Source organism: Mirounga angustirostris, unplaced genomic scaffold, assembly GCF_029215605.1.
Source record: "Mirounga angustirostris isolate CCGP_5_RB_7025 unplaced genomic scaffold, mMirAng1.0.hap1 SCAF_1, whole genome shotgun sequence".
NCBI classification, from domain to species: Eukaryota; Metazoa; Chordata; class Mammalia; order Carnivora; family Phocidae; genus Mirounga; species Mirounga angustirostris.
In genome coordinates, this window is record NW_026991709.1 from 1,229,859 (window position 1) to 1,257,787 (window position 27,929).

General features: G+C 63.4%; 1 protein-coding gene across 12 annotated transcripts in view; it reads right to left on the reverse strand.

The window, feature by feature from the left end:
* Window positions 1–44: 44 nt before the first annotated feature.
* Window positions 45–27,929, reverse strand: part of COL18A1 (collagen type XVIII alpha 1 chain) — an 89,394-nt gene continuing 61,509 nt past the window's right edge. For 2 of the 12 annotated variants that reach the window (XM_064577849.1, XM_064577856.1), the window contains exons 7-42: window positions 23,693–23,763; window positions 23,314–23,424; window positions 22,956–22,982; window positions 22,572–22,634; window positions 22,379–22,465; window positions 22,083–22,136; window positions 21,785–21,943; window positions 21,194–21,256; window positions 20,430–20,456; window positions 18,921–19,052; window positions 17,885–17,947; window positions 16,739–16,765; window positions 15,669–15,704; window positions 15,013–15,084; window positions 14,687–14,722; window positions 14,279–14,368; window positions 13,625–13,654; window positions 13,516–13,542; window positions 13,197–13,259; window positions 12,883–12,957; window positions 12,077–12,103; window positions 11,803–11,856; window positions 11,474–11,548; window positions 10,106–10,174; window positions 9,502–9,544; window positions 9,009–9,071; window positions 5,940–5,983; window positions 5,585–5,707; window positions 4,878–5,031; window positions 4,720–4,793; window positions 4,122–4,253; window positions 3,547–3,579; window positions 2,480–2,716; window positions 2,016–2,213; window positions 1,579–1,694; window positions 57–1,425 (exon numbers count right to left, since the gene is read on the reverse strand). In XM_064577849.1, the coding sequence (XP_064433919.1) occupies window positions 720–1,425; window positions 1,579–1,694; window positions 2,016–2,213; window positions 2,480–2,716; window positions 3,547–3,579; window positions 4,122–4,253; window positions 4,720–4,793; window positions 4,878–5,031; window positions 5,585–5,707; window positions 5,940–5,983; window positions 9,009–9,071; window positions 9,502–9,544; window positions 10,106–10,174; window positions 11,474–11,548; window positions 11,803–11,856; window positions 12,077–12,103; window positions 12,883–12,957; window positions 13,197–13,259; window positions 13,516–13,542; window positions 13,625–13,654; window positions 14,279–14,368; window positions 14,687–14,722; window positions 15,013–15,084; window positions 15,669–15,704; window positions 16,739–16,765; window positions 17,885–17,947; window positions 18,921–19,052; window positions 20,430–20,456; window positions 21,194–21,256; window positions 21,785–21,943; window positions 22,083–22,136; window positions 22,379–22,465; window positions 22,572–22,634; window positions 22,956–22,982; window positions 23,314–23,424; window positions 23,693–23,763 (3,461 nt within the window). In that variant the 3' untranslated portion in view covers window positions 57–719. Of the gene's footprint in view, window positions 1,426–1,578; window positions 1,695–2,015; window positions 2,214–2,479; window positions 2,717–3,546; window positions 3,580–4,121; window positions 4,254–4,719; window positions 4,794–4,877; window positions 5,032–5,584; window positions 5,708–5,939; window positions 5,984–9,008; window positions 9,072–9,501; window positions 9,545–10,105; window positions 10,175–11,473; window positions 11,549–11,802; window positions 11,857–12,076; window positions 12,104–12,882; window positions 12,958–13,196; window positions 13,260–13,515; window positions 13,543–13,624; window positions 13,655–14,278; window positions 14,369–14,686; window positions 14,723–15,012; window positions 15,085–15,668; window positions 15,705–16,738; window positions 16,766–17,884; window positions 17,948–18,920; window positions 19,053–20,429; window positions 20,457–21,193; window positions 21,257–21,784; window positions 21,944–22,082; window positions 22,137–22,378; window positions 22,466–22,571; window positions 22,635–22,955; window positions 22,983–23,313; window positions 23,425–23,692; window positions 23,764–27,929 lie in introns of all 12 variants that reach the window. The other 10 variants (XM_064577803.1, XM_064577811.1, XM_064577842.1 and 7 more) reach the window with 10 other exon arrangements.

The window sequence follows — 27,929 nt, forward strand, 5'->3', positions numbered from 1 at the left end:
GGGTGGGGGTATGGGGGAGGGGCAGAGGGAGAAGCAGGCTCCCGCTGAGCAGGGAGCCCGACACGATGTGGGACTCGATCCCAGGACCCCGAGATCATGAGCTGAGCCGAAGGTAGGGGCTTCACCGACGGAGCCCCTCAGGTGCCCCACCTCTGGATGTTTGAACTCCGTGTCCTGCAAAGATGAACCAGGACCCTGGCCCTGGGCTCAGCAGGCGGGAGTTCTGGCCAGGGACCCAGGGATGGGGAGCAGCTATGAGCCCGGTTAGAAAAGGAGACCGGGCAGGGCCTGGGCCCCAGGACGGGATGCTGCTATCCCTGGGTTGTGGGCCCCTCAAAACTCCTAGCGTAGGGGCGTCTGGCTGGCTCAGTTGTTAGAGCTCTTGATCTCAGGGTCATGAGTGTGAGCCCCACCTTGGGGGTAGAGATTACTTAAGAAAAACTCCCCAAAGGCGCTGGGTGGGCCGAGCTCCACGCTGGGTGTGAGCTCATGGGTCCCTTGGGAAGCCGGTGTGGGCCAGAGAGCTGAAGGTGGGCCCCATGTGCAGGGCTGCGGAGGGAGCCACCAGCCCATGGTGGTATTGGGGCAAGGGCCAGAGCCTGGGGGGCCCTGTGGTCTGCGGTGGGAGGACGCACTGATTTGGGGAACTGCCCTGACCTGGGGGTGGCCGAGGAGAGGTGGCCCCGCCCTGCGCCCCTGGCCTGAGCCGCCCCAACAGCTCACAGCTGGGGAAGGAAGGCTGTTACTGCTTGTGCAGCCCCTGGGCCGGGTCCAGAGGAAGGGAGGCCCGCAGGAAGCCGAGGCAGCACCTGTGGGGGCCACGGAGGGGTGCAGGGGCGCCCCCACCCCCCGGGAGAGTGAGTTCCCTTGCTGTGGCCGGGGTCTAGCCCCTGGTCTGACTGGGGCCAAGAGGGAAGGGGACAGGGCCCCGTGTGAGGAGGGGAGGGGCGCGGGAGTGTCCTGGCACCAGGCTTTGTTTTAAACTTTTTAAAAAATACACTCTTTGGCTTCCTTTTATTTCTTGAGGGGTACATTAACCGTGAACCATACAGGAAAGTGTCCGGCCGGGTCCCCACCCTGGGGGGTGGGCAGAAGCTCCGGCACAGCGGCTTCTCCACTCTCCTGGCCTCCCCTCCGGCCCCATGTCCGCTTGTCTGTCTGAGCCGGCAGACCCCTACTTGGAGAAGGAGGTCATGAAGCTGTTCTCGATGCAGAGCACAATGAAGGCGTTGTGGCAGCTCGCGGCTTTCTGCGCCAGCAGCCGGCCGGCCAGCAGCGAGGACGCCTGGCCCGTGGCTGCCGCAGCCTCCGTCCGCCACGTCTCGCAGTAGCTGTCTGTCAGCCGGCGCCCACTGGGGTCTGAGCCGTGCCACACGCTCTTCTGGGGCCTGCGAGACGCAGAGGCCATCAGTCCCAGACCAGGGCCTGCCGCTCAGGGAAAACGGGGTGTTTTCTGAAGGCCCATCATGGCGGCTGGATGTGGGGCCAGGGGGAGGGCGGGGAGTCGGGGTCCTTGGTCCCTGGGGGCTCCACCTCCCCTGCCCATCTGCTTTGGGGGGCACAGCCTGGGGAGCCTACCAGGCGGGGTGCTGCAGGACATCTCTGCCGTCGAAAGAGAAGATGCGGGCCCCGGGCTTCAGCTGGCCCTCGGAGCCCGAGAATAAGGCCTCCCAGCTGGGGAACAGCACCTCGTCCTGGGGAGGGAAGTGCAGTGGGGCTTATTCCCTCCCTGGAGATGTCCTGCCAGAGGTGGGCCAGCTCGCAGGGCCCCCTTCCCAGTCCCAGATCCGGTCTGGCCCCGAGGAGCGCACAATGGTGGTCAGGAGGCGCGTAGGCCACTAAGCCCCCCATCGACGTTTCCAAACCCGAGCTCCGAGGTGGCTGCACGTGAGGGCCTGGCCCTGCGGCCTGAACCCCAAGACGCCCCCTGTGATGCACGGGACCCCTGGCAGGCGGCTGCAGGGCCTGGGGGCCGTGTGGGGGGCCCGCCCGCGCCCCAGAGCAGCCACACCCACCCTGAGGTTAACGATGGGCACGCTTGTGCGGTCGGCCCGGCGCACGATGCTGTAGAGGTCCTGCAGCCGAGAGGACAGGAAGGCGCGGAAGGTGCCGGCCAGCCCCACGGCGCGGGCCTGCTGGAAGCACTGGAAGTCCGCCCCGCGGATGCCTCGCATGCCGCCCGGCTGGGGGCTGTTCAGTGCCACCAGGTGCAGCTGTGGGGGAGAGCCACGGGATCAGCCGCCAGCCCCCACGGGGCGCCCGTGCCCCCCCCTGGGCTGAGTGTGCACCGTGCTGGGGACCCCGGGGTCCAGAGCAGCCACCCTCGGGCCACCACCCCTGCCCAGCTTCTGGCAAGTCCCTGTTGGCTCTTCCAGAGACAACCGGAGGGCAAGCCCCAGGCCCAGAGAACTGTCCCTGGCAGCCCTGGGAGTCCTTGTGAGCTGAGGGGCCGGGGAGTCCACGTGGGGGGGTCGCTCACCACAGGGTGGTAGTCCTGGTGGGTGTGGGTGTGGGTGGGCCTGCCAGTGGGGCGAGCCGGCTGGAAGTGCAGGTAGGAGCCGTGCTGTGGGGCTCCAGGGTAGGGCTGGGGGTCCAGCAGACGTGGGGGGTTGGCCAGGATGTCATCTGCCCGCCAGGGCCGCGCCGTGGAGTGGGTGAGCTCCCGCCGGGGGTACGGGTTGCCCACGGGGGGCTGCAAGGCGGCCACCTCGTTGTCCTGCAGACGGGGAGGCAGACTGTGGCAGGGGCCCTGCTCTCCTGCACGGATGGGCTGATTGCTGGCTGCCTGTCCGGCACCCCCGGGGTGTGCTCTGCGGCAGGAGAGGGCTGGCCTGGGGTTGGGGAGCTGGAGGGTGCATCCAAGGGCCCTGGGGTGCCCCGGAGAGTTACGGCAGGAGCCCTTCCAGCCCCCCCACCTCTGCACAGTCCCCCAAGCTTGCCGCTCCATAGGCCCTTGCTCCACCCCACCTCAGAGAGGCGACCGGCACCCCATCCAGTTCCCAACAGCACTGAAGGCCTTCTGACACACCGTGTGCTTTGCCTCTGCCTGGATCCCTGTGCCCTGTCTCTAGGAGCCCATGGTTAATAATCCATAATAAAGCATACCGCCTGTTATCCGCCATCTCTACCACCTGTCCCCCGCCCGGGACCTCCACGGGGCAGGGCCTTGCGTGTCCCTGACTGAAACAGTGCCTGCCATATGGGAGGGCCTGAGACCGTGCTGAGAGAATGAATGAATGAATGAATGTATGGGAGAGCGGACCTGCTGGGCTCCATGAGCCGACAGACCCGCGGAACCTGGGACGCACACCCCCTAATGCAGCCTCGGTCCTGGGCCTTTACACTCCCAAGAGCCACAGCGGTGGGAAACCCAAATATTTTGGGCCCTCCCATTCCCCCAGCCCCCCAGGGGCCCATCTCTGTGCCTGGCACTCTTGGAGGGTGGTGGGTGAGGCCCGAAGGGAGGCAGCCTCGTGGTGTGCGCACCCCGTCCCACCCCCCGCGCCCCAGGACCCCGGAGCTGTGGAGAGTAAGATGGCTCCTTACCGTCCCGCGTGGGAGCGGCGTCCGTGCCTCCAGCTGGAAGAAAACGCAGGGGTTACCCCGGCGACCCCTGATGCCCGGCACTGGTCCCTCCCCGGTGGAAGCCGGCGTGGCCGCGTCCATGACACACAACACCTTACGTGCATTTACTTTCCAAAGTGGGAGAAGCATCTGCCTTCGGCTCAGGTCATGGTCCCAGGGTCCTGGGATCGAGCCCCGGGTAGAGTCGGGCTCTCTGCTCAGTAGGGAGTCAGCTTCTCCCTCTGCCCCCCCACCCCTGCTCATGCTCTCTCTCTCTCTCAAATAAATAAAAACTAAAAAAAAGTGGAGGGTCACTTCTCTGTGAACCCTAAACAGCTCCAAAAATCAGTCCACTCATTTAAGAGTAAAGAAATGTAAGGAGAAGCTCCGTCCATCACTCACCCCCGAGGCGTCCGCCCCTCCGACAGACCGCGGCTTAGGCCCGCCCTGGGTGTCGGGGTGCGGGGCCCCCTCCCTCACACGTGCTCGCCTGAACCCTACCGCACGCAAGCGAGCTGGGGAAGCTCTCTGGCTCCTTCCGTGTGCAGGGAACTCACCAGGACCTTCCGGAGCCCGTTGCGGACCCGGACATACAGCTCCTCCCTCTCAGCCACGAAGATGAGCCAGCCCTCCGGCACCTCCGGCACTTTGTCCAGCATGGTCTGGTACGTGGCCCAGATCCTCACCTGCTAGAAGACCGACCTAGTGGGTCCCCATCACACACAGGGAGCATCTGGGCTGGCGGGGGTGGGGAGGCGGACGCCCTCTGATGAGGGACCGTCTTGCAGGCTTGAGTGGGTGCCTTTCTCCATCACACTGGCCCCTGAGAATGCTCTGTGGCGCCGCGGGGAGGCCACCCGCGGGGAGGGCTGGACGCCAAGTCCCCAGGCTCTCTGTGAGCACTGCTGGGGGTCCTTCCTACTGGCCGTCCTCCCTTGTCCTCCCCTGCCCACCTGAGTCCCCCAGCCGCCCCCAGGCTCCCCACTCATGCTTTGGGAACCACATCTCAAGGCTGCTGTGCATTTGCCCCAGGGGCAAAGCCGGGCCCAGCGCTGGGCTTCTCTGAAAGCCCGCCCACAGTCTTCAAGGGGAAGGGTGGCCGGCCAGGCCAGGGCAGGGAGCACCTGACCGGTCAGGCGAAGGGGGCACTCTTACCCCAGAGGAGGTGCCCATGGTTCCAGGGGGCCCAGGGGGCCCAGGTGGGCCTGGGGGGCCGGGAACACTGATGGCTACAGGAGAGAAACCAGAGATGGGGACGCATGTCCTGGCTGGACCAGCGGGAGCCCAGGCCCCCCACCCCCCACCCGACTTACTTTGCCTGTAAGGGCCAGGAAAGGAAGGGGGCCCTGGGGGACCAGGGGGTCCAGGGGGCCCAGGAGGTCCCTGACGCCCCTCATGGCCGATGCCAGGGGGTCCCTGAGGTCCAGGTGGGCCAGGCTGGCCCCGAATGCTCTCTCCCTTGGGACCCTAGTGGGGGTCAACAAAACAGGGGGCAGGAAAGCCTGAGGACCAGGCTGCATCGGCCAAGGCCCTGCAGGGAGCAGCTCGGAGCGCCCTCGCCTCCCTCCCCGCCGCCTCCCTCCCCACGCCATACGGCCTGGGAAACCTGGTCTCCAACACCGTGCACCCTTCACTGGGACGGCGTCCCAGAACGTGGACAGCGGTGCAGCCCCCCTAGAGCCCTCCTTCCCCCTCCGTCCCCAAGGCAGAAGCTGGGGCCTGGGCTCCCTGGAATCTTTCAGGGCAGACGGTCTCCTTGAGGAAAGAACAGCACCAGCAGGAGAGCGGGCGTGAAGGTGGGTGTGGGCTCCTCGTGTCTTGTGTTCCCCCCGGCCGGCTGGAGGCGCCCCCAGGCCACGTGCCCCCCACCCCGAGAGTGGGGGCGAGAACTGGAGGGGAGAGCTCGGAGGCACAGCCCGGGGGCTTGCGGGTGTCCACGGCCGGGCTGCACCTGCCCCCGCCCCAACCTGGGACCCTGGGGCCATGAGCTCTGGTGCAGGCCTGGGGAGCCCAGACTTACCGGAATCCCAGGGTAGCCTGGCGGGCCGGGGGGGCCGGGCACACTTGAGCCGAAGAATCCGCCACCCCCGGGCTCACCCCGTTCACCCTTCTGCCCGGTGTCCCCTCGGTCACCCTTCTCCCCCTGTGGATGGAAACACTGGTCTGAGGCAGCCCGGCTCCTGTCACTGGCGTGGGGGGGGTGGGCTGACCCCCAGGAGCCCTGGGTGGGCAGGGTGAGGCAGCGGAAGCTTCTGGAGCCCAGGTCTGGCAGGCCCGGTGGGACAGGGCTCAGCTCCCCACTTTCCTATATTGCCCGAGCCCTGGAGAAACCGAGTCAGGGTGGGGCGGGTGTCGGGGACGTGGGTGTCACCCACCTTCATTTCAGTCCCCAGCTGGAGGAGGTCGAATGGGAACTGCCCTGCAGGAGAGAAGCAGCGGGGGGGGGAGGGGGGCCCTCAGTGAGCCTCTTGGCAGCACCCTGCCCCCACCTTCGTCTTCCTTCCTCGATTTCTAGAATTTCTTTGTTTCTGGGTAGATCCCTGGTGGCTCGGCCCAGGTTCCCAGAACCCCCGCCCGCCTCCAGGAGCCACAGGTCTGATCCCCTTCCTTCTCTAAATGGCACCTTTTTAGAATTTCTTTTTGTTTATGACAGGTCGTTGATTTTTGTAAACTGCCCTCCCGCCGTCAGTAAACTGACTCATTCTAATGGTTTATCTGTATGTCCTTTTGGGTGGTTGATGTTCAAACTCGTGCTGTCTGTAAAAATGGCAGTTTTATTACTTCTTTCCAAAAATACATGGCAGTATTTCCCTCCCGCACCTCCCGCCGGGCTGGGGCCCCTGTGGCGGCTGGGGCCAGGGGGTCAGACGCCCCCGGCCCGCGGGCCCCCAGCGAGGGTGGCCCCCAGCAAGGCGGCCCGCGGGGCTCCTTCCGCTCTCAGTCCGGCAGGGGGCGCGCCAGGATCACGGGTCTCTCTTCAAAGCGCCATCTGTACGGCTCGTTCACTTCCCATCGGTACCATTTCTTCTCATCTCTTTTCTTCAAGGTAAGTTCGCTTTTGTTTTCGGACTTCTTGAGCTGGGCGCTTGGAAACGTGTGCCCAGTGAGGCGGTGACCTCCGGAGCAGTTAACACACCGGCGCTGGGTGAACCCCGGGGCCTGGGGCTGGGGGAGCCCCTGCCTGGTGGGAGCCCCGCGCTGGGGTCCTGCTGCCCTGGGGCCGCGGCGGCCGCGGACGGAGGGCGGGGAGCCCCTCACCACCTTCCGCCCAAGTGTTTTCTGCTCCCGCGTGGCTTCTCCGTACGTGGGGCTGCTCTGTGTTCGCTTTCCAGGCACGGCTCTGACGCTGACGTCCCGCTCGCCGTCTGCCTCACGTGGGCCCGCGTGGGGCAGACCGGGCGCCAGAGGTCCAGGCGGTCACCCAGCGGTCACCTGCCGTCAGCTCCCCCATCTCCCGGCTGAGCTGTTCCTTCGTGCGCTGGTCCCATCACTGGCTGAGAGCCGGCCACACCCCCACGATGACTGCCCTTTTCCTTCAGTCCTGCCCACTGCTGCTCTTTACCTCGTGAAGCCGTGCTGTAGGTGCATGGAAATCTGGAATTGCTGCATTTTCCTGGTGGGCTTACCCCTTTATCCTTATAAACAGTTTTTTAGAATTTCTGGCAATGTTTCCTGCCTTAACATAGAATTGTGTGGCCTCTCTCACATGCACACACACACACACAGTGCATTTGTACACCCATGCACACAGGCGTGCTCACAGGTGCACTCAGATGCACGCAGGGGCACGCGCAGGCCTAGTTCGCCTTCCCCAGCTCCCTTCCCAGTAGAGTGCCTTCCCCCTCCTTCCGCGTTCAGTGTGTGTATCCTCACGTTTGCAGAGTGTCTCTTGTAAGCAGCATGTGGTTTTGTCTTCATCTGACTGACAGTGTTCATCTTGCGACTGGAGTGTGCAGGGTACTCAGGTTTGATGCACTGACTGACAAATCTCACGTCAAACCAACTCTTCTCCTGCCCACTTTAAATGTGTGCCGTCTGCTCTGTGTTCCATCTCTCTCCGTTCTGCCTTTTCCGGGGTGCAGGGGTCCCCGTGGCCTTCTTCCTGCATGTTAGCTTCAGTTGCGCGTTCCTGTTCTGTTCTTGGCTCATCCCTGCGCTGCACGGTGCATCCTGACGTGAAGCCGGACGCAAATGAGGGCTACCCGCTTCGGAGCGGCCCCAGGATGCATACCAGCAGCATCACCTTCTCCCGAAGGGCCCCCTCCGTCCCATCAGGGCTGGTCCTCGGACGTCCCAAAGCACATCTCCATGGACGCAGACTCGCAGGTTAGCAGCCCCGGTCTTTCCCCATCCTGAAGCCTCTTTTCTGGTGTCTCTCTTCCCAGTAGAGGAGTCCGGTCTTGATCAGTCGTGCGAAGGGCCCCTTGAGCCTCTCCGCAGTCTTGGAAAACCCTTGGCCGTGACTCCTTCAGATGCTCTCCTGCTGGTGTCCCCCGCCCCAGCCCTGGCCCGCCTGCTCCGTGTGGACCTCCCCTCGCTCTCTTCCCCGTCTCATCTACCTAGACTCACGCAGACTCTTCGGGTCCAGCTCTCCGTTCCAGAACGGAACTGATTCTTTCCACGGCTCCCAGTTCCCTGCGGACGCCCTCACCTCCCCCTTACTGGAGCACTTTGTCACTTGTCTCCACCTTAGCTGGGTCTCCTGTGGGCCTGGCTTGCCCGCCATGTGCTCTCCGTCTTGTGTTCTGGCCGTTTTGTTCACCTGCTCAGCCTCATTAAGTCCTAGGCGCTCCAAGAGCTCGAGCAGCCCTTAGAGGAGACCCGGGGTTTCGTCTCTGACCCGCCCTCGCCCTGGGCTGTAGCCCCCTCCATGGAGGTCCTGGTTGGCCACCCTTTAGCTGGCACTGCCTGGGGCTGGGGGCCCCAGCTCTCCGGGCTTCTGAACTGCTAGCTCCCCGCCATTCAGACTGCTGTTTTCTTGTATTTCATTCAGCAGTGGAGGAATTCAGCAGGGGATTCTCACCATCCAAGGGCACTCTCACCATCTAAGGGCACTCTCACCATCCAAGGGCACTCTCACCATCCAAGGGCACTTCTGAAGGCTAGGAGTTCACCACCGCCCCCCCCCCCCCCCACCCAGGGCAAGCTGGCTGATCAGGGCTCCTGCACAGCCTGTGGGAAGGGAGGGTCGTCCCGAGACCCCCAGCACACTGGGCCCAGCCCTACCCCTCAGCCCTGCTGCCCGGGACACCTGTCCTTGAAGCCCTGGGCCTGAGGCTTGCGGGGCCACCCAGGTGTCTCAAGCCCATACCCAGCGCCACAGGTCCTGCCCGGGCCCCACGAGCCTGGGAGGGGCCTCCTTCCTTCAGGAGGGCAGCCAGGTCACCACAGACGCAACAGTGTTGAGGACCCCCCCAGCCCAGGGCCGCCCAGAGCGCCCTCACCTGGTGGTCCTGGAGGGCCCACATCTCCTTTGTCACCCTTGGGTCCAGAAGGCCCCTGGAGCCCTGGAGGGACAGAGACGCCAGCGCCCGTCATGGCGTGTGAACAAAGCCCTCCCGCCCGGCCCACCCGGACCCTGCTGACCGCCGCGTGCGCGGCCTCCGGACGGGGGAGGGGCATCACACAGATTCGGGGACCCTCAGGGCGCCGAGCAAAAGTGCTCGGGAGGCTGCCCCAGGGACCGCGTCACTCCCGCAGGTGCACGAGCTGCCAGAGCGGGGGGCGGGGCCGGGGAGCCAGATCTAAATTGTGGGCGGGTCCGCTGCTGAGTACCAGCTGCCTGGAAGGCCGCACTGGGAGGACCCACGAGGCCCGGCAAGGGGGCTGCGATCGATCTGGATCCGTGCGCACGGGGCGCCAAGAGTTCCTGATGCCCGGGAGCAGAGGGTTCAGGGGAGCTCCAGCATCCCTCCCCGAGGCCCCGGGCGTCCTCACCTGGTAATCCTGGGGGTCCAGGGTGGCCAGACTCCATAAAGGCCTGCAAAGAAGCTGGCCAGTGAGGGAGACGCTCTGCGAGTGGAGCCAGGACCCATGCAGGCCTCCCGGAGCCCAGAGGCCCAGCCCCTCTGTGAGGCCACACGGATACCCCCCCCAGGGGTGCAGAGAGGGGAAGGGAGAGGAAACAGGGCTTTGGGGTCAGGAGCCCTGCTCATGATGGGATCTGCCCCTTCTGGGTCACTTCATGTGGCTGAACCTTGTAAGACAGGGGTGTGCGTCCCTCCAGGACCCCGGGGCTAAAGCCTCAGACTCCCAGATCCAGCCCTCACTGCCCCAGGGAGGAGCCCGCTTTGTAACAGAATACCTGCCAGGTGGGCCTACCAGGCAGGTGGGCGTGGGTCCCAACCAGCCAACCCCCTGCCAGAAATTGCCTCTCTGGGGGTCAGCCTCTTCCTGGGGGTCAGCCGCCCCTAGAGGTCAGCCCCTCCCTGGGGGTCAGCCCCTCCTTGGGGGTTGAGCCCCCCCACCCCCGGGCGTGGGTGCTGGGTAGGGCCTGTGAGGAGGAGGGTGGGGAGGGAATTTGGCAAGTGGGAGGACTTACGTTGCTGTCATAGATGGGAGTCCCAGGAGGGCCTGGGGGCCCCGGAGGCCCTGGGGGACCGGGTGGACCCTGCATGGGGAGGATAGCAAGCTCTGTCAGTCACGTTCAAGTCAGGCCATGGACGTGACCAGGGCAGCAGATATGGGCAGGAGCATTTCTAAAAGTCTCAGTAGAATCAGAAAACTGAACTCATGGAAAGCATAGAATCCGGAAGCATCCGTTTACTCTGTGGTCGTGGGGTCCCTGAGCACAGAGCTGCCCCTTTCAGGATGTCCCTTGGGAGACGTGGACAGGGTGACAGGACTGGACATGGCCCTGGATGCTGGGGCGAAGCCTGTGTGTCTCCAGGTTAAAGGGACAGCCCCAGGAGGCTGACGCCAGCCCGCTGGGCTTGTGCGTGGACTTTCCTTTACTAATTCACAGAAAAGGAGCAGAGCGCCGACCCAGGCAGAGTGAGAAGGGCTTCTTCTGGAAGTGACCTGCGTCCTGGACCACGTGCGTCAGGAGGGAGACCAGGGAAAGGTGGTGCACCAATCCCCGACTGCCCTCGGTCGCCCCCGCGCCGTGCCCCCACTGAGGCCAGGGAATGGGACGCAGCGCGGAGCCGGCTGCTCAGGCCCCGAAAGGAGCCACCGGAGGCGGAGCCCTGTCCCGGGAGATGCCGTGAGCCACGTGGGCGCCAGCAGGATGTCATGTCCACCAGGGCAAAAAGAATCCAAGAGCCCATCCTCCTTCTCCAAGACCCTGACCTAGCGATCTCTCGCTACTTCAGAACTCCACGGGACGTGGCCTCTACTTCTTGGTTCTTCACGAGGCGGCAGCCACGTTTAGGCCATGGGAGGAAGGAGGCCATGGTGATGGCAAAACCAGAAAGGTGGGGATTGCCTGAGCCGCTGGCCTCAGGCCCCCCATGCCCCGCCCGTGCCCCCACTTGCGGCTCCGGGAGGGGCATCCGCCCGGTGGCCGGGCCTCCAGAAGCAAAGTCACCAAGTGTGGCAGGTGGTTGGCACAGTGCCCGGCCACGAGGTTGCCAGCAGGTCCTGTGTCCGCACGGCACCCTCTCAGAGACACGATGAAAAATGAAAAATGCCCGAGCTAGCAAAGTAAACCCCTGCCCGCAAGCCGGCAGAGGTGCTGAGGCTCAGGCCATGGTGCTGAGGGAAGGGACGCCACCATGGGCAGGGAGGGCACGTCTGGAAGCGGCCATGCCCTTCCGAGAGGGCCACGTGGGGTCTCGGTCCCGGCGGCGGCTTGGGCTGGTGTGTGCACAGGTGTGGGGTCCTCGTGTCAGCGTGGTCACAATGCAGGGACCCCCCCCTGCGCCCCTGGTGTCCCAGCCTTGCCATCCGCCCCTTGGGGGATACTCACTCTCATGCCAAAGCCAATGCTGCTGTGTCCCGGCTCCCCTTTCTCCCCCTTTAATCCGTTCATCCCGGGGCGACCCTGGGGCAGAGCACAGGGGCAGGGTCCGCTGCCGTGGCTCACACCTGGCCTCGCCAGCTCTCGGTCCCCACCCAGGGTCTCCCGGGTACCAGCCCCTGCGGCCCAGCCGCCCATGAGCTGGGCGTTCCTGGGCTTCGTCCTGGAGACAGCTGTCCTCACACAGGGACGGTCCCCGGCGGCGGGACAACCGGAGGGACGGGGGCCACTCCCCTCCCCCATGCTGCCCCGCGTGGCACGAGATCCCGGGTCCTTACCGGCCGCCCAGGGAAGCCAATCTCTCCCTTGTGCCCCGGCCGTCCGTAGGGGCCCTGCAGAAAGGAGAAGGGACCTTTCAGGTGAGCAGAGACCGGCCCCCGCGGGGCCTCCCGCCCGCGACCTGCCCCCACGTTTGAAAGGTGCAGCGGGGATGTACTCGGGCCACCCGCACCCACTCAGCGGCCCAGCTGTGACAGCACCTCAGCGGCCTTGCGTGTTCTTTGAGACTGCACACGCGTGTTCGCTGTGCGGGGGAGGTGTGGGCCTACTCACCGGGGGTCCTCGGAAGCCAGGCTCTCCCTGAACAGAAAACCAGACGCACGGTCAGATGGCTGCAGGCCGCCCGCCAGGCAGCGCCCTCGGGGCTCTGACACCAGGGAGGGAGGACACGGCGCAGGGAGCACACTCTGGACTGGGGTCTTTGTCCCAGGGCTGCATGGATGAGGCCCACCATGGGGACCCCCCCCCCCCGACCTCAGCGCTGGCAGAGTTCTCTGGGCCTGGAGATCCGAGGTCCCACGGCCCACCCCCAAACAACCCCGCGAGCTTTCGGGGCCCCGGCAGGAAAGCCCCCCATGGCCACTGAATCTGGATCCAGGTCTTCCCCAGACCCTCCCAGAGCCTGTGTGGGGGTGGCGACCTGGGGCATAGTCCCCTCAACCCACTCCTGAGCCTCCTGAGGGAGGAGAGCTGGGACCCCACCCCAGTGGCAGCCCTCAGAGCCTGAGGGGCAGCCTTGTCCTCCGGGCGGGGCAGCTCCTGCAAGCAAGGCCTGGGCTGGACACCCCCCCCGCTGAGAGCCCCCAGCCCGTCTGCAGGGGAGAACCAGGGGCCGGCCGGTGGTGGCTGGGCTGGGCAGGCAGGGCTCTGCAGGACCTTGAGGTTCTTTCCGGTGTGGCTGTGACCGACGGACAGACAGGAAAAGGCCAAGGGCCCAGGCTATAGAAGTTTCTGGAACCTGCTTAGGAGCGGCTCTCACAGTTGGGCAGGAACTGGCCCCTCTTGGGACCCTCCACAGCCCCTGGAAATGCCCCTCCCCGGCCTGGACGAAGGCGAGCCATCCCAGGCACCTGACTCACCTTGGCCCCTTTCTGGGCGGGGGCCAGCAAGCTGCCATCGGGGCTGAACACCGGGCCCGGCTCACCCTTCTCACCCTGGAACAGCGTAGGGGGCAGGCGTGAGGCCAGCTCTGGGGAGGGGGGTCCTTGACCCCCACACCCCAGAGCGTGGTGAGCGGGGCCTCCCCTCCCCGGGCTCTGAGGTGGGGGCGTCTCCACGGGGCCTCCATGGGCCACGGGGAGGTCAGAATCGGTCACATCTCCTGGCCACGTGTCCACACCCCCAGGGTCACGGATGGGGTGGTTCCTGGGCAGATGATGCCCGAGCCGCTCACCTTGGGTCCTGGGAGGCCCCTCTGGCCTTTGGAGCCCAGATCTCCCTTTGGCCCGGCTGGTCCCTGTGGGGAGACAGGCAGGAATGAGGGTCACACGAGGGACCCTGGCCCACCACGGCTGCCTCCTGGTCCTAACCCGTGTCAGGTGGAGGAGGGCTCACGACCCTTTGCCCCAAGACCCCCACCCCAAGCCTCCGCCCTGGTCCCAGGGGGGCTTCTGCTCAGGACCCGGGAGGTTCCTCGGCTTTGCGGGCCCCCTCCGGCGCTGGGCTTGCCGGGGGCTCCCGGCTGGTGCAGGGCGGGCTGAGCGGCCACTTACAGGAAAGCCCGCGAACCCCGGCCGGCCCTGCGGGAGAGAGGGGCGGGTCAGTGCAGGGTGGGCGCGTGGATGTGGGCTGCAGTTCTCACCGGGGACGACTTGCACGTACCTCGGGTCCCGGCACGCCTCCCAGCACTCTCTGTGGGCACACCGGAGAGACAAGGGACCGCGGAAGGAAGGAAGAGACAGCACGTTTACAACGAAAATCCAGCTTCTCTTACAGGATCAACAAATCCGCACAGAAACTGACTGTGCAAGAAAAACTGCCTCGGTAGTCCTCCAGGCTTTGGCCTCAAGGTCCCTCAGATGAGGGGGAAGCCAGCTGCCGGGAGCCTGCCCTGCACTGGAGAACCTTCCGGAGACCCTGGGGCCCAGGGCCAGTCCCCCACCTCCCTGCTGGGCCTGGGGGCCGGAGCAGAGCCACCAGCATCGGCAGGGGCAGGGGGACCCCGGCAGGGCGGCTCTGCAAGGCCTGGCGGGAGGGGACTCGTTCCATCTCGATTTTCTGCTACAGAACTCCCGTTTCTCTCTGGACACCCAACCCGTATTTTTCTTCTCTTTTAAATAATGTAAAAGTCTCACCAGAATGAGACACAGTCACTGGTTCTGAATAGAACTTTGGGGGTCACCCTGGGTGGAGAGAGTCAGCAGCCCCGATGGCCTCCCAGCCCCCTGCAGGGTCAGGGCCGGGCCTGCACCCACTGTAGCCAGTGCTGGGGGGAACGGCGGGCAGAGCGCCTGCCCGGCCATGCAGTGTCCTTACATCCTGCTCCGACATGTAGACGACAGGCCCCGGGGGTCCGGGGGGTCCGGGGAGGCCAGGCTGCCCCACTCCGTCCCTCCCTGGGTCGCCCTGGAAGAGAAAGCCAGTGTCTGGCACTCAGATTGCTTGTGGGGGCCTCTGGATTGTCAGGGCAGCTCTGGGAGGGACCCCCAACCCACCCAGGCCTTGGAGGGGTTCCTGGAGCCTACAGAGTGTGAGGAGGCGCCCGGGGCTGAGGACGGCAGGCCTGAGAGCCCCCCATCCCAGCAGGGCAGGTTCCAAGCCAGCACCCCAGACTTGGGGGTCTTTGCCCCAAGCCTCCGAGGCCACGCAGGTGGCAGGGGCAAGGGCACCCCCGAGGCCTGGCCATGCACCTGCCCTGCTTGGGGACCCTGAGCCCCAACTTACTTTCTCTCCCTGGGTCCCTTTTTCTCCTTTGGGTCCCTGAAGAGATGGAAAGGAAATGGGTCACCTTAAACAGAACCTGACCCCCTTCCCCAGAGACCCCAGGCCACCAGCATGGGCCCCAAGTGAAGATGGAGAGAGCGCTTCCTTCCTGGGGGGGGGGCACAGGCAGGCTGCATCCCCAGCCCATGGCCTGTGGACCCGGGGTCTGAGTCCCTCGGGGTACAGAGAACTGGTCAGGAACCCCGGAGACCACACTGGGGCTCCGGCTTTATCAGAGCAGCTCCTACAGGGTGGCCTCCCCCACTGCAATCCTGGGAGCCACTCACCTGGGCTCCGGCCGAGCCCTCTCTGCCAGGGAGGCCGGGGAACCCGGGAGGTCCGTCGGCCCCGACTTCTCCCTGTACCCAACACAGGGAGAGACGAGTGTCAGCCCACCGCCCAGCAAACCCTGGTGTCCGGGGGGCTGAGCAGGCTGGGGCTTCTGTGGGTCACCAGCTCACACCCCTGAGGGTGATTCAGCCCAGTTGGCCTCCAGCCTCCTTCCTCGGAGCCCCGAGGGGCAGAGAAGGGGAGGGGGCCATGGTTGGACAGATTCCTGTGGTTCCCAAGATTCACACCTTAGAGCCGGGAGGAACGGCTCTGGGGTGAGGGGGTGTCCTGGGGGTGTTGGCGGGTAGGCGTCCTGGGGTATCCTGGGGGGTCAGTGTCCTGGATGGGGGTGTCCTGGGGGTTGCCCTGGGGGTGGGTGCCCTTGGGACAATCTTGGACTCTAAGGAATGAAGGCTGAGGCCAGACAGCACAAGCAAGAACCAAAGGGAGAATGACCCTGGGTCTGGCCTTGGAGGTCACTCCATGCAAACCTCATCCCTAGTCTGTGGCTTCAGGGGGACGGGGCGATGGGCCGATGGGGTCCCCCTCTGCTCACGAATGGGGCTGGGAAAGATCCCTGATTTCCTGAACCCGAGAAAAGGCTCTTCCTTACCTTGGCACCCGGTGGTCCAGTTATTCCAGGATCCCCCTAGAGTGGGAGAAGGGGCCCCATGAGTGCGGAGTATGGGCAGCCCACCCCCACGGCGGCGTCCACCCTCCTCCTCCTCCAGGAGGAAGGAAGGGAGGGCTAACGATGTGGGTGGCCTCTCAGGGCCCCCTCCCTGCTCAGCCCAGAGCGGAGGGTCCCGGGGGCCGCGGGGGCTATGCAGGCACAGTGGGGCCTAGACTGTTCTGGAAGCTGCGCCTTCCGTTTGCCCAAGGAGCCCCTCCACCAGATGACTCCATTCTTAAGAAAGCGAGCCAGTGTGCCTTTCTAAAACCCAACTTTCTGAGACATCCCAAAGTTTTACAAATCAAGCAAAACCTTTTAAGACAACATTCATCAAAGGAACTTTCTAAAACATCCTCCGGTGGAGCCTGCACGCCCTCGAACCCATGTGTGTGGGGGACATGGCGTGCCTGAGGGGGGCCCTTCTGGGGGCCCCTCGCCCCAGCCACCCATGGGGAGGGATGGGGGCTGGTGTCCTCCAGGGGGAGGGTTGGGGAGCAGAGAGCAAAGCAGGGAGGTGGGAGGAGTCCCCTGGGCGCCCCCCCCACTGCCCCAGAGCCTGGGAGGTGGGGTGGGGGCAGGTTCCTCTGTCTTCCCAGGTGGGCAAGCACCCTTCAGATGCACGAAGGCAGGGACCACGCAGCTTTAGAAGGATGCCCCCCCAACACGGAAGCTGGGGATGGGACGAACGCCCCCCCAACACAGAAGCTGGGGTTGGGACGAACGCCCCCCCAAAGACAGAAGCTGGGGATGGGACGAACGCCCCCCTGAAGATGGAAGCTGGGGATGGGACAAATGCCCCCCACCCCCAACACAGAAGCTGGGGATGGGATGAACGCCCCCCCGAAGACGGAAACTAGGGATGGGATGAATGCCCCCCACCCCCAACACGGAAGCTGGGGATGGGTGGTGTGTGATCGTTGATTCCCGTTAGGGTTTTCTGTAGTTCACACATCGCCCGCGGTGGACTCAGGCTACTCTTCTAGCGGGGAGGGAGGGGGGCGCTCACTGACCTTGACCCCGGGCGGGCCGGGCGGTCCCTGCGGGGCAGAGAAGGAACAGAGCTTGAGTCCCTGCATGGAGGGTCTTCCTCCCACAGGCGTCAGCAGCCCTGGGCGATCACGGGAGTGGTGGTGCGTCCCCGGCACCTGCTGGGCCCCTCAGGCAGCACTCGGGCATTCTGCTGGGGCAGGCATGCCCGATGCCCTCCGCGGGGGTCGGCAGCCACTTGATGTGACGGAAGGGTGAGTGCATTCGAGCAGACGGCCGGCCGCTCGGTCCTGCTCTGGGCACTGCCTCTGCAACTCTCCTGGGCCCCCGAGGGTCCCCGTCTCCTCCACAGCCATAAAACAGCCCTGCCGACCCCTCCTGGGCACTTGAGTCTAGGACCCTACAGAGGGACGGGACCCATGCCCCCGGCACCTCGCTGCCGCCTCCCATCGGGTCCCTCTGCCCTCAGGCCACACAAGAGTGACCTGTCCCTCTGGGCTCACACCCCACTGGATGCCCAGGCAGCTGACTGCAACCACCAAAGACTAGGATTTTTAATACGTAAAAGGAAAGACACTGAATTAAACAGTAAATAGCTTATCAGGGGCTTCGTTTCCGCCCAAGAGAAGATTCTCATTAACGTTGCCGGCAGCTCACCCTCGCCAGGTGGAGCATCTGCGCCCATGGTGGACGCTGGCTGAAGGGCATCCCGGCCGTCCAGTGGCCACGACAGAGGGACTGCCCACCCCCAGGACGCACCCCCGACCTGTCCTAAGTCCTGGGCACTCCAGGGTGTCTCTGGTCCGCCCAACCCAACCCCGACTGGCACAGATGTTAACAGCAGAACAAGGTGGGATTTCTCAGAAATGTGCCCGTTTTCATTGAAAAAATTCTACTCAGGTCAGAAGTTTATCATGTCCCCCAATTGGAGCCCTACAGAGACTGGAGGACTGCTACTTTCCAGAAAGACCCATCTTTTAGGGCTCACTGCCCCCTGTCCACTCCCTGCACCACCAGCTGCACTTCCTGCATGCAGAGTCCACTCCCATCCTGAAGGCCCCGAGGGTGGACAGTGCCCAGGAGTCAGCGGCCTTGCTGGTCCCCACTGGGGGGCTGGTCCCAGGGACGCCCCCTCCCCGAGAGCAGAGCGAGCCCCGCGAGGGCAGTACCTGCGACCCACTGGCTCCTTGAGCCGTCGACCAGAAGGGTCTCCCGGAGCCTTCCATGTCATCCTGCGGAGAGCACAGGAGGGGCACCTGGGCCGGTGTCACGGGAAGAGACCCCTCCTCGAGCCGGCCACTGGTGCAGACTCGGCCCTGGCTGAACGGAGCGGGCTCCGGGGGCCGAGGTCACCCGCAAGCAGGCGTCCTTGGCCCGAGGATAAGAAGCAGGGACCCTACTGGGCCCGGGCAGCCCTCCTGAGTGTAGGTAATTTACTTGTGGGCTGAGCACCTGCTGGGAGCCTGGCTGTCTGACGGTGTTTGGTTTCTGCTTTTGTCCCGGGGAGCAGCCTTCCCCCAGCACGCACTGGACACGGGCCCTGAGCAATGACCGCTTAAGAAAACGGACGGCTGCTCCTTCCCACCACCCACGGGTCCACCGCGTGGTACCATCTGGGCACTGACACGGACAGGAGTTAGGCAGGGCCATAAACACCCTGCGTTCGGTGAGCTCATGGCTCAGACGGGGGCTCAGACGGGGGCTCAGACGGGGGCTGGGACGGGGGCTGGGACGGGGGGGTGGGATGGAGGCTGGGATGGGGGGGCTGGACGGGGGCTGGATGGGGGCTGGACAGGGGCTGGGACAGGGGCAGGGAGGGGGCGGGACAGGGGCAGGGAGGGGGCTGGACAGGGGCTGGGCGGGGGCTAGGATGGGGGGGCTGGATGGGGCCTTGGACGGGGGGGCTGGGATGTGGGTGTGACAGGGCAGGGACGGGGCTGGACGGGGGCTGGGACGGGGGCAGGGACAGGGGGCTGGGCGGGGGCTGGGCGGGGGCTGGGACGGGGGGGCTGGATGGGGGCTGGGACAAGGGCCGGGTTGGGGGCTGGGATGGGGGCTAGGACAGGGCTGGACGGGGCTGGGACTGGGGGCTTGATGGGGCTGGGACGCCGGCTCCACCACGGGGCTGGGGAGACCGCCAGTCGGTGTGGGGTGCCTGGGGTTTGCCTGGGGTTTGCCTGGGGGACGGCAGCAATTTGTACTCACAAACCCCGCAGCAAGTCCTGGTCCTGGTGGTCCGGGGGGCCCGGGGGGCCCTGGTGGGCCAGCTGGTCCGGGGGCTCCTGCCAAGCCATTCTCCCCAGGAGCGCCAACAGGCCCAGGGTCACCCTGCCTTCCCTGCACAGGTGGGGAGAGAGGATGTCCCCACTTGTGGCTAAGCCCTGAGAAGCCACTGCATCCCCTGTGCACCCACTCTCCTTGTAGGCTTTTTAACAAATCTGAAAAGCCAACGAAAAATGAGGTTCTGCGTAGCAAACCCAATAGCACCTGTTCTTCCTCTGACTTTAAGAGATGACTGTATCCACTTTACAAACGGAACCACGAGGGGTGGGTGTATAGGAAAGAGACCCCTGGCTCCCTACCAGAAGCCGCTGTTCTCCGCATCCCCCGCCAACCTGGGCATGGCTGTACTGCCACGGTTTCTCCCACGTCACGTGAACGGAAGCAATGCGTGCCACTCTGTGACCCACGGGCGGTAGAGCGCAAGACGGAAGGAGCCGAGGGCCCCGAATAACAGCAAGGAAAGGGAGTCACTGACTGAATATCTGCCCAGGACGCTGGCTGAGCAAGAAATAAACTACTTTGCTGAGTCAGAAAAATAAAAATAAAAATAAAAATGAAACAACAGAGGGAGACCCCCAAAGCACGGGCCTGAGACGTTCCCTCCAGGTCTGGTGCAAGATGTGCACAGAGCGCTCGGCTCCTGGCAGAGGAGGGTGCGGACACACTGTGGCGGGCGAGCGAGGGGAGGGCGCCCTGTGCAGCGAGGGGGGAGGCAGATGGGGGCTCAGAGCGCTTCTGGGGGTGGTGGAGAGCAGGAGGGCCTGAGGGTCCCAAGGCCAGGTGCCGGCCGGCGAGTGAGCAGGCCAGGGGCATGGGGATCCGAGACAGGGAGACCCTCCTGCACAGGGCTGGGCTCAGCGCAGGGTCGGTCCTGAGGCCGGATCCACGCCACCTGGCCCAGCCCCACCCGACACCACCTCCCCTCATCTGCCAATGCAGGGACCACGGTTTTCTCCTGGCTGTGAGGGACACGGGCTCTGCTGGCCCACAGCCAGGGCAGAAGAGTGACCTGCCCTGTCACGCATGCGGCACGCCCCCTGGAAGGCCCCTGCAGCGGGCTGGGGTCCCCTCACCGCTTCCCACAGGCCTCAGAGGCAGCCCCCCGAGGGCTGGGGCCCCGGGCCCTCCGGGAGCTGCCCCTGTGGCTGGTGCTCACCCACGTACGGTCTCGTTTAACAAATATTCAGCAGTTTTGACATATTACCACCCCCTTGACCTGAGGGCTAATTTTAGGGAAATCTTAAATTTTACTTTCTTGGTTTTAATCTTAGTGCCTTTTGGTCACATCAAAAAAGCTCAGCTAATAATGTTCGATCTTTGTAAAGCTTCTATGTAAGCATTAGTGCTCTGGAATCTCCACCTGGGCTGCTCTTTTATATTTATTTTTTCCAGTTTCCCACTCAGTTGACAGCCAGGTTGTCTTGTCCGTACCTTAGGTCCTGGGGCGCCCACTTCACCCTGCACAAAAGAGACAACAGTCACTCAAAGCAAACGACATGCAGCCAGTGAAGGAAAAGCAAACGGTTTCGCTCATTTTATCCCGACCCACGAGGCCACTGTTTGTCCCTGGTGCTGATCTCGTCCTGTCGCGGGAGCCGGATGCCTGCATGCCGCTCCCAGGGGGACGCGCGTCTAGAGCTCTGGGGGTCTCCTCGCGGCCCAGCACACATGTGGGCTATTGCCGCCCCCACTCCGTTCCAGGGGGGATCCGAGGCTCGGGGGTGGGACCGACCGGCTGCCGATGCCCCCAGCGGGAGAGCCCCTCTAGCCCAGCTATCCCCACGGGGAGGGCCCTGGGCACAGTGGGTTCCCGGACCGCGTGCCCCTGTTCAGCCCCACGCAGCCCGGAAGGATCGCACAGGACGGCCCACATCCCCATCCTAGAAACCACAGACCCCAGCTGTAACCAGAATTAAAACTTGAGACGAAACTTCCAAATCAAGTGTCAGTATTACACAAAATCCCCGAGTGCGCTCGTCACCGTGAAGAAACACTGGTCACGGACTCCTGAATTTTTGTGTAGTTCTCAGCCAACTCCGGACACCGCTGGCCCCCCTGATCAGACCCTGGTGGCTTTGGCGGAGGGTGGCCGCACCCTCCGTGTCGCTGCCTTGGTGGCTTTTCCCGTGCGCGGAGGTCACCTGGCCGCGCCCCCCCGCCTGCACGTGGCACTGCAGCTGGCCCCCCAGACTTACAGGGCTGCCTTTCTGGCCCATCTTCCCTGGTCCTCCGTCTTTTCCTGGAGGACCCGGCGGACCCTGGGGGAGAAAAAAGCAGAGTGTGGACCAGATGGAATGCAGTTGCTGAGAAAGATTTATGGGTTAACGGACGATTATCTGGGCGTGTGCAGTTCCTGAGAATCCAGGCCACCGGAATGTTCCCTGGACGGGCCAGAGTCGCGGCTCACCAGAGACCCTGCTCACGCTCACAGGGTGCAGACAGCTCCGCTCAGTTTTTATATTTCTTTCCTTTCCTCTACTTTTGTTTGAGTTGATCAAAGAGGGGAGGGTGAGGGGCTGGTCACCCACACAGAGCGGCGTGCCACCCACGGGAAGACGCCACGTGTGCTGAATCGTATGTCCGGAGCTTGCTGCCGAGCAAACACCACATTATGCGCACCTGGCTCACGTGGCCCAACTGCAATAGCTGGGAGCAGGGAGCCGCAGGGTTCTGAGCCCCCTCCCTATGAGGATTCGGGGAGTAGGGGTGGGGCTTGGTGTTTGCCCCCCAGTCCAGGCCGAGCCTAGATGGGGACAAGGGCAGGAGGGGCAGGAGGTAGGCCTTACCGGGGTGCCAGGAAGCCCAGGGGGCCCGTCCCGCCCAGGCACACCAGGAAGGCCTGCAGGTCCTGGGACGTCTGAGCTGTTCATCCCAAAGCGGCCTGGCTCTCCAGGCAGGCCTGGGACGCCTGGGGGTCCCGGGGGGCCGGGGAAGCCTCTGGGGCCCTGGACATGGAGAAACACAAGGTGATTACGGCACCCAGCACCTGCCGAGGCTCGGCCCCCACCCCCACAGGATCCCCTTGGGCATCAGTGCCACCCCCACCACAAGCACATGGAGCCAGCAGGACCCAGGGACACTCACTCGGAGGCTCTCCAGGTCACCGCCGAACCCGGACCCCTCCATGTCAATGAAGGTCTGAGGGAAAGAGCCCAAGACGTGTCACTGGGAGCTCAGGCCCCCCCACCCGGCCCCCGCCCCGCGCCTGAGGTCAGCCCTGCAGCCCGGAAGGCAGGAGCCGACTCATGGGCCCGGAAACCCTCTTGGCAAGTCAGGTGAGTCTGAAGCAGGAGGCGCTGGGAGCCAAGTCGGGAAGGGGGTCCCTTGTCCTGGGGCAGTGGGTGGGCCCCGTGCTGGAAGAGGCCGCAGGCTCAACTCACCAGCTTGTCATGTCTGAAGGAGGGTCCTGGTGGCCCTGGAGGCCCTTGGGGTCCTGGGGGTCCTCTTGGCCCAACCCCAGGGTCCCCCTGGGGATATAAGTCACAGTTACATCAGGGTGTGTGGCCCCCGATGCAGCCAGGGCTGGAGAATGTAACGCGCACAGCCTGCGGCCCAGACAGCTCAGAGGCTCACCTTCTCGCCCTTGGGGCCCGCATCTCCCGGGGTCCCGGGGAAGCCCTGCGGCCCAGGGTCGCCCTGGAGGACAAAGACCAGCAGCTCGGTCAGGGAGGACACAGCTTTGTGCCGTCGCCACCCACACCACCAAAGACACGCGGCCAGGACAGACAGCCGAGCCCTGGAAGAAGCCGCCGGAGAAGCGTCCACATAACTTTGCATTTTTCTATCAACAGTTCGACTTGTATTTTCTTAGCAAAAGTTAAGCTGCATTTTCCAAAATGGGTTCATTTTGAAATCTCTGTGCTGAGTTGAGTTGACGGAGTGTCACAAGGTAAAAAGCCTGAGGGTCTCGCACAAATGTGACAGATAAACCTGACTCTGGAAGAAAAGCCAACTTACCGGTCTCCCATCTTCACCGGGATCCCCCTGGAACGTGCGAGAGAACCGTTAGTGACAGAAAGCTACACCCATTTTCCCCACCCCGATCGGAACACGGGCCCAGAGCCCTGCTCTCCAAGCCCCGCGGAGGAGCCGGGGATGGAGATGGAGATCCTCCCTCCCACCGCGCGGGCTGGCCCTGCCGGCAGCCTCCCTGACCGCTGACCACCCTCCGCCTCCCGGAGCGGGGAGGATGCAGCCTCGTGGTCAGGGCCGTCCCGAGGTCTCCATCCTGGGAACTGCTGCTCTACCACAATCCCACCTGCCCCCTCCTGCCCAAGCCCCTCACCCCAGCCCGGCCCCGGGAAGGTGGACTCACCGGCTCACCGTCCCTTCCGGGGGCACCATCCTTCCCTGGAGGCCCTGGGGGGCCAGGGGGGCCCTGCGGCCCGGGTATAGACCGTGCATCGGGACTCTGCACTGCATGACCCTGGGGACAAAGAGGTGAGGGCACAGGCTGGGGGTCCCGCGGCTGCACCCTCCCGAGTCCCAGGGGACATGCACAGGACACACAGCGGGTCCTGGCGCCAACAGGGCCAGCCACAGGCTCCTAGTGCTGCTCAGGGCTGCTGGTGCCCCCCGGGTGCGGGCCCAGGAGGAGCCCAGAGGAAGGGGTGCAGCCCCAGGAGCTGTACCCAGGTCACCCGTGAGTGGACTAGAAGCACTGACCGCCCTGGGGTCAGGGGAGGGGGCCTCACCTCTTCCAGGCCGCCGCCAACGCTCCGAACACTCTCTATGGTGACCGCATCCAAGCCGGGGAGGGTCCGAGCTGGGGGAGGCAGAGGCGGCTGTCATACCCCGGAGCATGACCCAGGCTGCACCCTGGGCTCACCGCCCAACCCCAGGCTGCCTACAGTCCCAGGACTCAGCCAGCTTGGAGCCCAGCCATGTCCCCCGACACGTGCACGCACGCACGCACACATGTACACGCTCACATGACACACAAGCACACATGTACATGCACGCACACGCTAACATGTACATATGCACACACATGTACACACGCACGCACAGGTGCACGCTCACATGTACACGCTCACACGCACACACATGCACACACACGTACACGCTCACATGCACACACACGTACACGCTCACATGCACACACGCACACACATACACGCTCACATGTACACACACACGTCCACACGCACACACGTACACGCTCACGTCCACACGTCCACACGTCCACACACATACACGCTCACATGTACACACGCACACACACACATACACGCTCACATGCACACACGCACACACACAAACGCACACATACACGCTCACACGTACACATGTACGCACACTTGTACACGCTCACATATACACATGCACACACATGTACACGCTCACATTTACACATGCACACGCTCACATGTACACACGCACACACATGCACACACATGCACACACACGCTCACATGTACACACACGCACACGTGCACGCTCAATGCACACACGCACCTGCACACACGCATGCACACAGCAACGCTCACATGTATACACACATGCACACGTACACACGCACACACATGCACACGTGTAGATGCACACGTGTACGTGCACATACACATATGCACATGGACACACGCTCGGACAAGCACACATGTGCACACACGTCGTTCCTTCTCTCACCGAACCCCTGAAGTTTGCTGCATTCATCACAGCCCTCCCTCCAGAATACCACATGTCCCCCAAGAGCGAGGACACTTTCTGACGCCAGATGGCCACACTCGGGATATTCTGTGCTGTTATATACGGTGACTGAACACACAGCTCAGGTTCAAGTGTCTCCATTGGCCCAACGCCGTCCTCTGTAGCTTCTTCCTGGGGACGGTTGAGGGTGGAGGTTCCAGGACCCCAGGAAGTGTCCTGCCCGTGGGCCGAGTGCGGCCAAATCAGCCACTGGCCTGCCTCTGCAGGGCCCGGAGCTGCGGATGTTCCCACAGGGCTTCGGGGCAACAAGACAACGCAGACAAGGAACCACAGAGCACAGGCGCCCGAAATACTGGCCGCCGGCTTGCCCTGGTCATCCCAGGACGGGGGCCAGGATGGGCACCTTCCCCTTCGTGACCAACAAGGAATTTGGGGGGTGCACTAAGGCTGCTCCCCCAATCCTTCAGCCACTGGGATGGGCACTGCCAAGCGGTTTGCAGACCCGGGGCTCACGCGGCAGTGAGGCCCGTTTGCTGAGGGAGGTTGGGAGGAATCTCCCTCCCCTCGCTGGGCCGTGTCGCGGGCGGCGCATGGAGACCGCGTGGGATCTGAGGCCCTTTAGGTAACCAGGGACGGGCGCTCACACTGTCCGGGGCTGTACCCACCTCCCCGCCCCGCACAGCTGTGCAGGACCCTGTCCTGCATCCAGAATGAATCGGAGCCGTGTCCGCGCTCCACGGTGTGGGGTGCTGGCCACTGCCTTGACCACAGCCCTGAACCACCCCACCAGTGCCTCCTGGAATGCCCCTCTGCCCAGCTGACTCGCAGTCGGACACCGCCCACCGGGGATCCACCGCGAGTCTCAAGTCGGTGCGGGAGGGCAGCCCGGCCCCTTCCCCACGGTGGATGGCATGGGGTGCAAACCTCTCAGGCCCGTATTCCAAATACTAGCATGATTTAGGGCAAATTTAAAATCTCTGCCTCGGCGAACATTTAAACAGCAAAATCTTGCTGAAAGAAAGCAAAGGAGAGAAGCTGTGTTTGGAAGACTCGGTGCTGCTAGGCTGCCCATGCCTCCCCCGGGACTGGCGGCGGCGCCGGAGACATCCAGCCAAAGCTCCAGCTGGCCGTCCTCACAGAAACTGAGAAACCGAGTCTAAAATGCATAAGAAAATGCAAAGGACATAGAAAACCAAAGCAGCTTCCCAAAGAGCAAATTTGGAGGACTCACACAACCTCATTCCAAGACTTATTTACAAAGCTACAGGAATCAGGACGGTGTGGTGGTGTTGTCCGGATAGTCAGATGGACTCACGGAACAGCACCGGAGTCCAGAAACCGGCGCTCACACATACGGGCAGCTGACTTCCAACAAAGGCACAGACTCAGCTCAGCAGGAGAATGGAAGGTCTTTCTAATAAAGGGGAGGGGAGGGAGGGGAGGGAGGGGAGCGGAGAACCGTACTTTGCCAAATACCAAACTGGACTCAAAGTGGATCATAGAGCAAAATGCAAAACCTGGAACCGTGACGCTACCAGAACACGTCAGAAAACCTTTGTGACTCTTTTCGGCCATGACAAGAGAGGTGAGATCCATAAATGAATGAATTGGAGTTTCATCAAAATTAAAAAACTAACCCATTCTGCTCTTCTATCGACACTATTAACAAAATGAAAAGATAAACCACAGACTGAGAAAATATTTGCAGAACATAGGCCTGACAAAGGCGTGCCATCCCGAGCATGAAGACCTCCCAACCCTCGGGGTCGGGAACACACGCAGCCCGTTAAGATCGGAACGGATTCTTCACGAAGACAACGCGTGAATGGCACATAAGCACGTGGAAAGCTGCTCAACAGTGCCAGTCACCGGGGACAGGCTGGTGACAACAGCAGGGGCCGCCCCGTGCACCTGCTGGGACGGTTGCGAGGGAGAGTGGCCACGCCCAGCGCCGCCCAGGAGCGGCGGGCAAGGGCGTCCGGAGCAGCTACCTTGGAAAAGAGTAGGCAGTTTCTTCAATCGTGAAACGCACACGTGTCTGTGGCCCAGCCGTTCACCCCGAGGTGCTGACTGGGACAAACGGGAGCAGGTGTCCCCGCAGGGGCCTGCCCGGGAAGCCCACAGCATCTCCCGCTACGACAGCCCCAAAGTGGAAGCGACGCAAGTGTCCACCAGCGGCTGAGCGGACAGACAGCTCCGGGTCCGTCCACACGTGGAGACCACCCGAACCATCAGTGCAAATCACAACAGGATGGAGCTCAGGACTGCCGAGCCAATGTCCAGACCAACGGGCACTGGGTGTGTGATTCCACATACGTAACGTTCTAGAAAACGCCTGCGTCCGCAGCAACAGAAAGATCAGGTGTCACTGGGGACGGGGGTGGGGGCAGCACGGAGGGACTGCAGAGCGCGAGACGCCCATCTGGGGCTGGTGCACGCGGTCACGCCTTCCTCGTGATACTTTCACAGGCGACACACAGGTCAAAACCTATCAGATGCACGTTTTAAACGTATGCTGATCGTACTAGAAACAAAAACAGCAAGTGACCCCAGGCCCCATCAGGGCTCTGGCCCTGGACTGAGAGCACAGTGAGGCTGGGGTGGAGTGGACCCTGTGGCCCGGGGCGGGGGGTGAGTCCCTCACTTGGGACCCCGAGGGGCCGGACTCTCTGCCAACCTTGCCCGGCTTGGCTGCAGCCTCGGGAAGCAGGTTTGTAACCAACACCACCAGCACCAGGTCCTTAGAGGACGGGCACACAGAACGTGAATGGCAGGGTCCTGGGGGACCACCCGCCAAGTCTCTAAGTTTCTAAGCTGCACTGAGCATGTATTAATTCAGTAATTTTTTGAAACCAGTAAATGCTTTTCTCTAAAATAAAAAAAAAAGTCTACATACTTTTCTGCAACCTTGATGTAAGTGTGGAAGGCAGAACCCTAAAAACGTCTCCCTAAGCTTGCTGGCCCCTGCTCGCCCCATCAGACACGAATCTAGCACTGCTGTGAGAGCACTCTGGAGGTGTAACTTAGAGGTTACTGAGTGGCTGACTTACAGGTAGGGAGATTAATCTGGATTATTGGGGTACAACCCAATAATCACTCGAGGCCCCAGAACCGTAGAGGTAGACAGGAGGGGAGGTTCGGGAGATTCAAAGCATGAGGAGGACTCCACCTGCCGTGATTGGCTTGGAAGATGCATGGGTGGCTGGGAACAGAGGAACGTGGGCTGCCTCTAGAACCTAGGACTGATCCCTGGGGAACCTCCATCCCACAGCTGCGGGGACC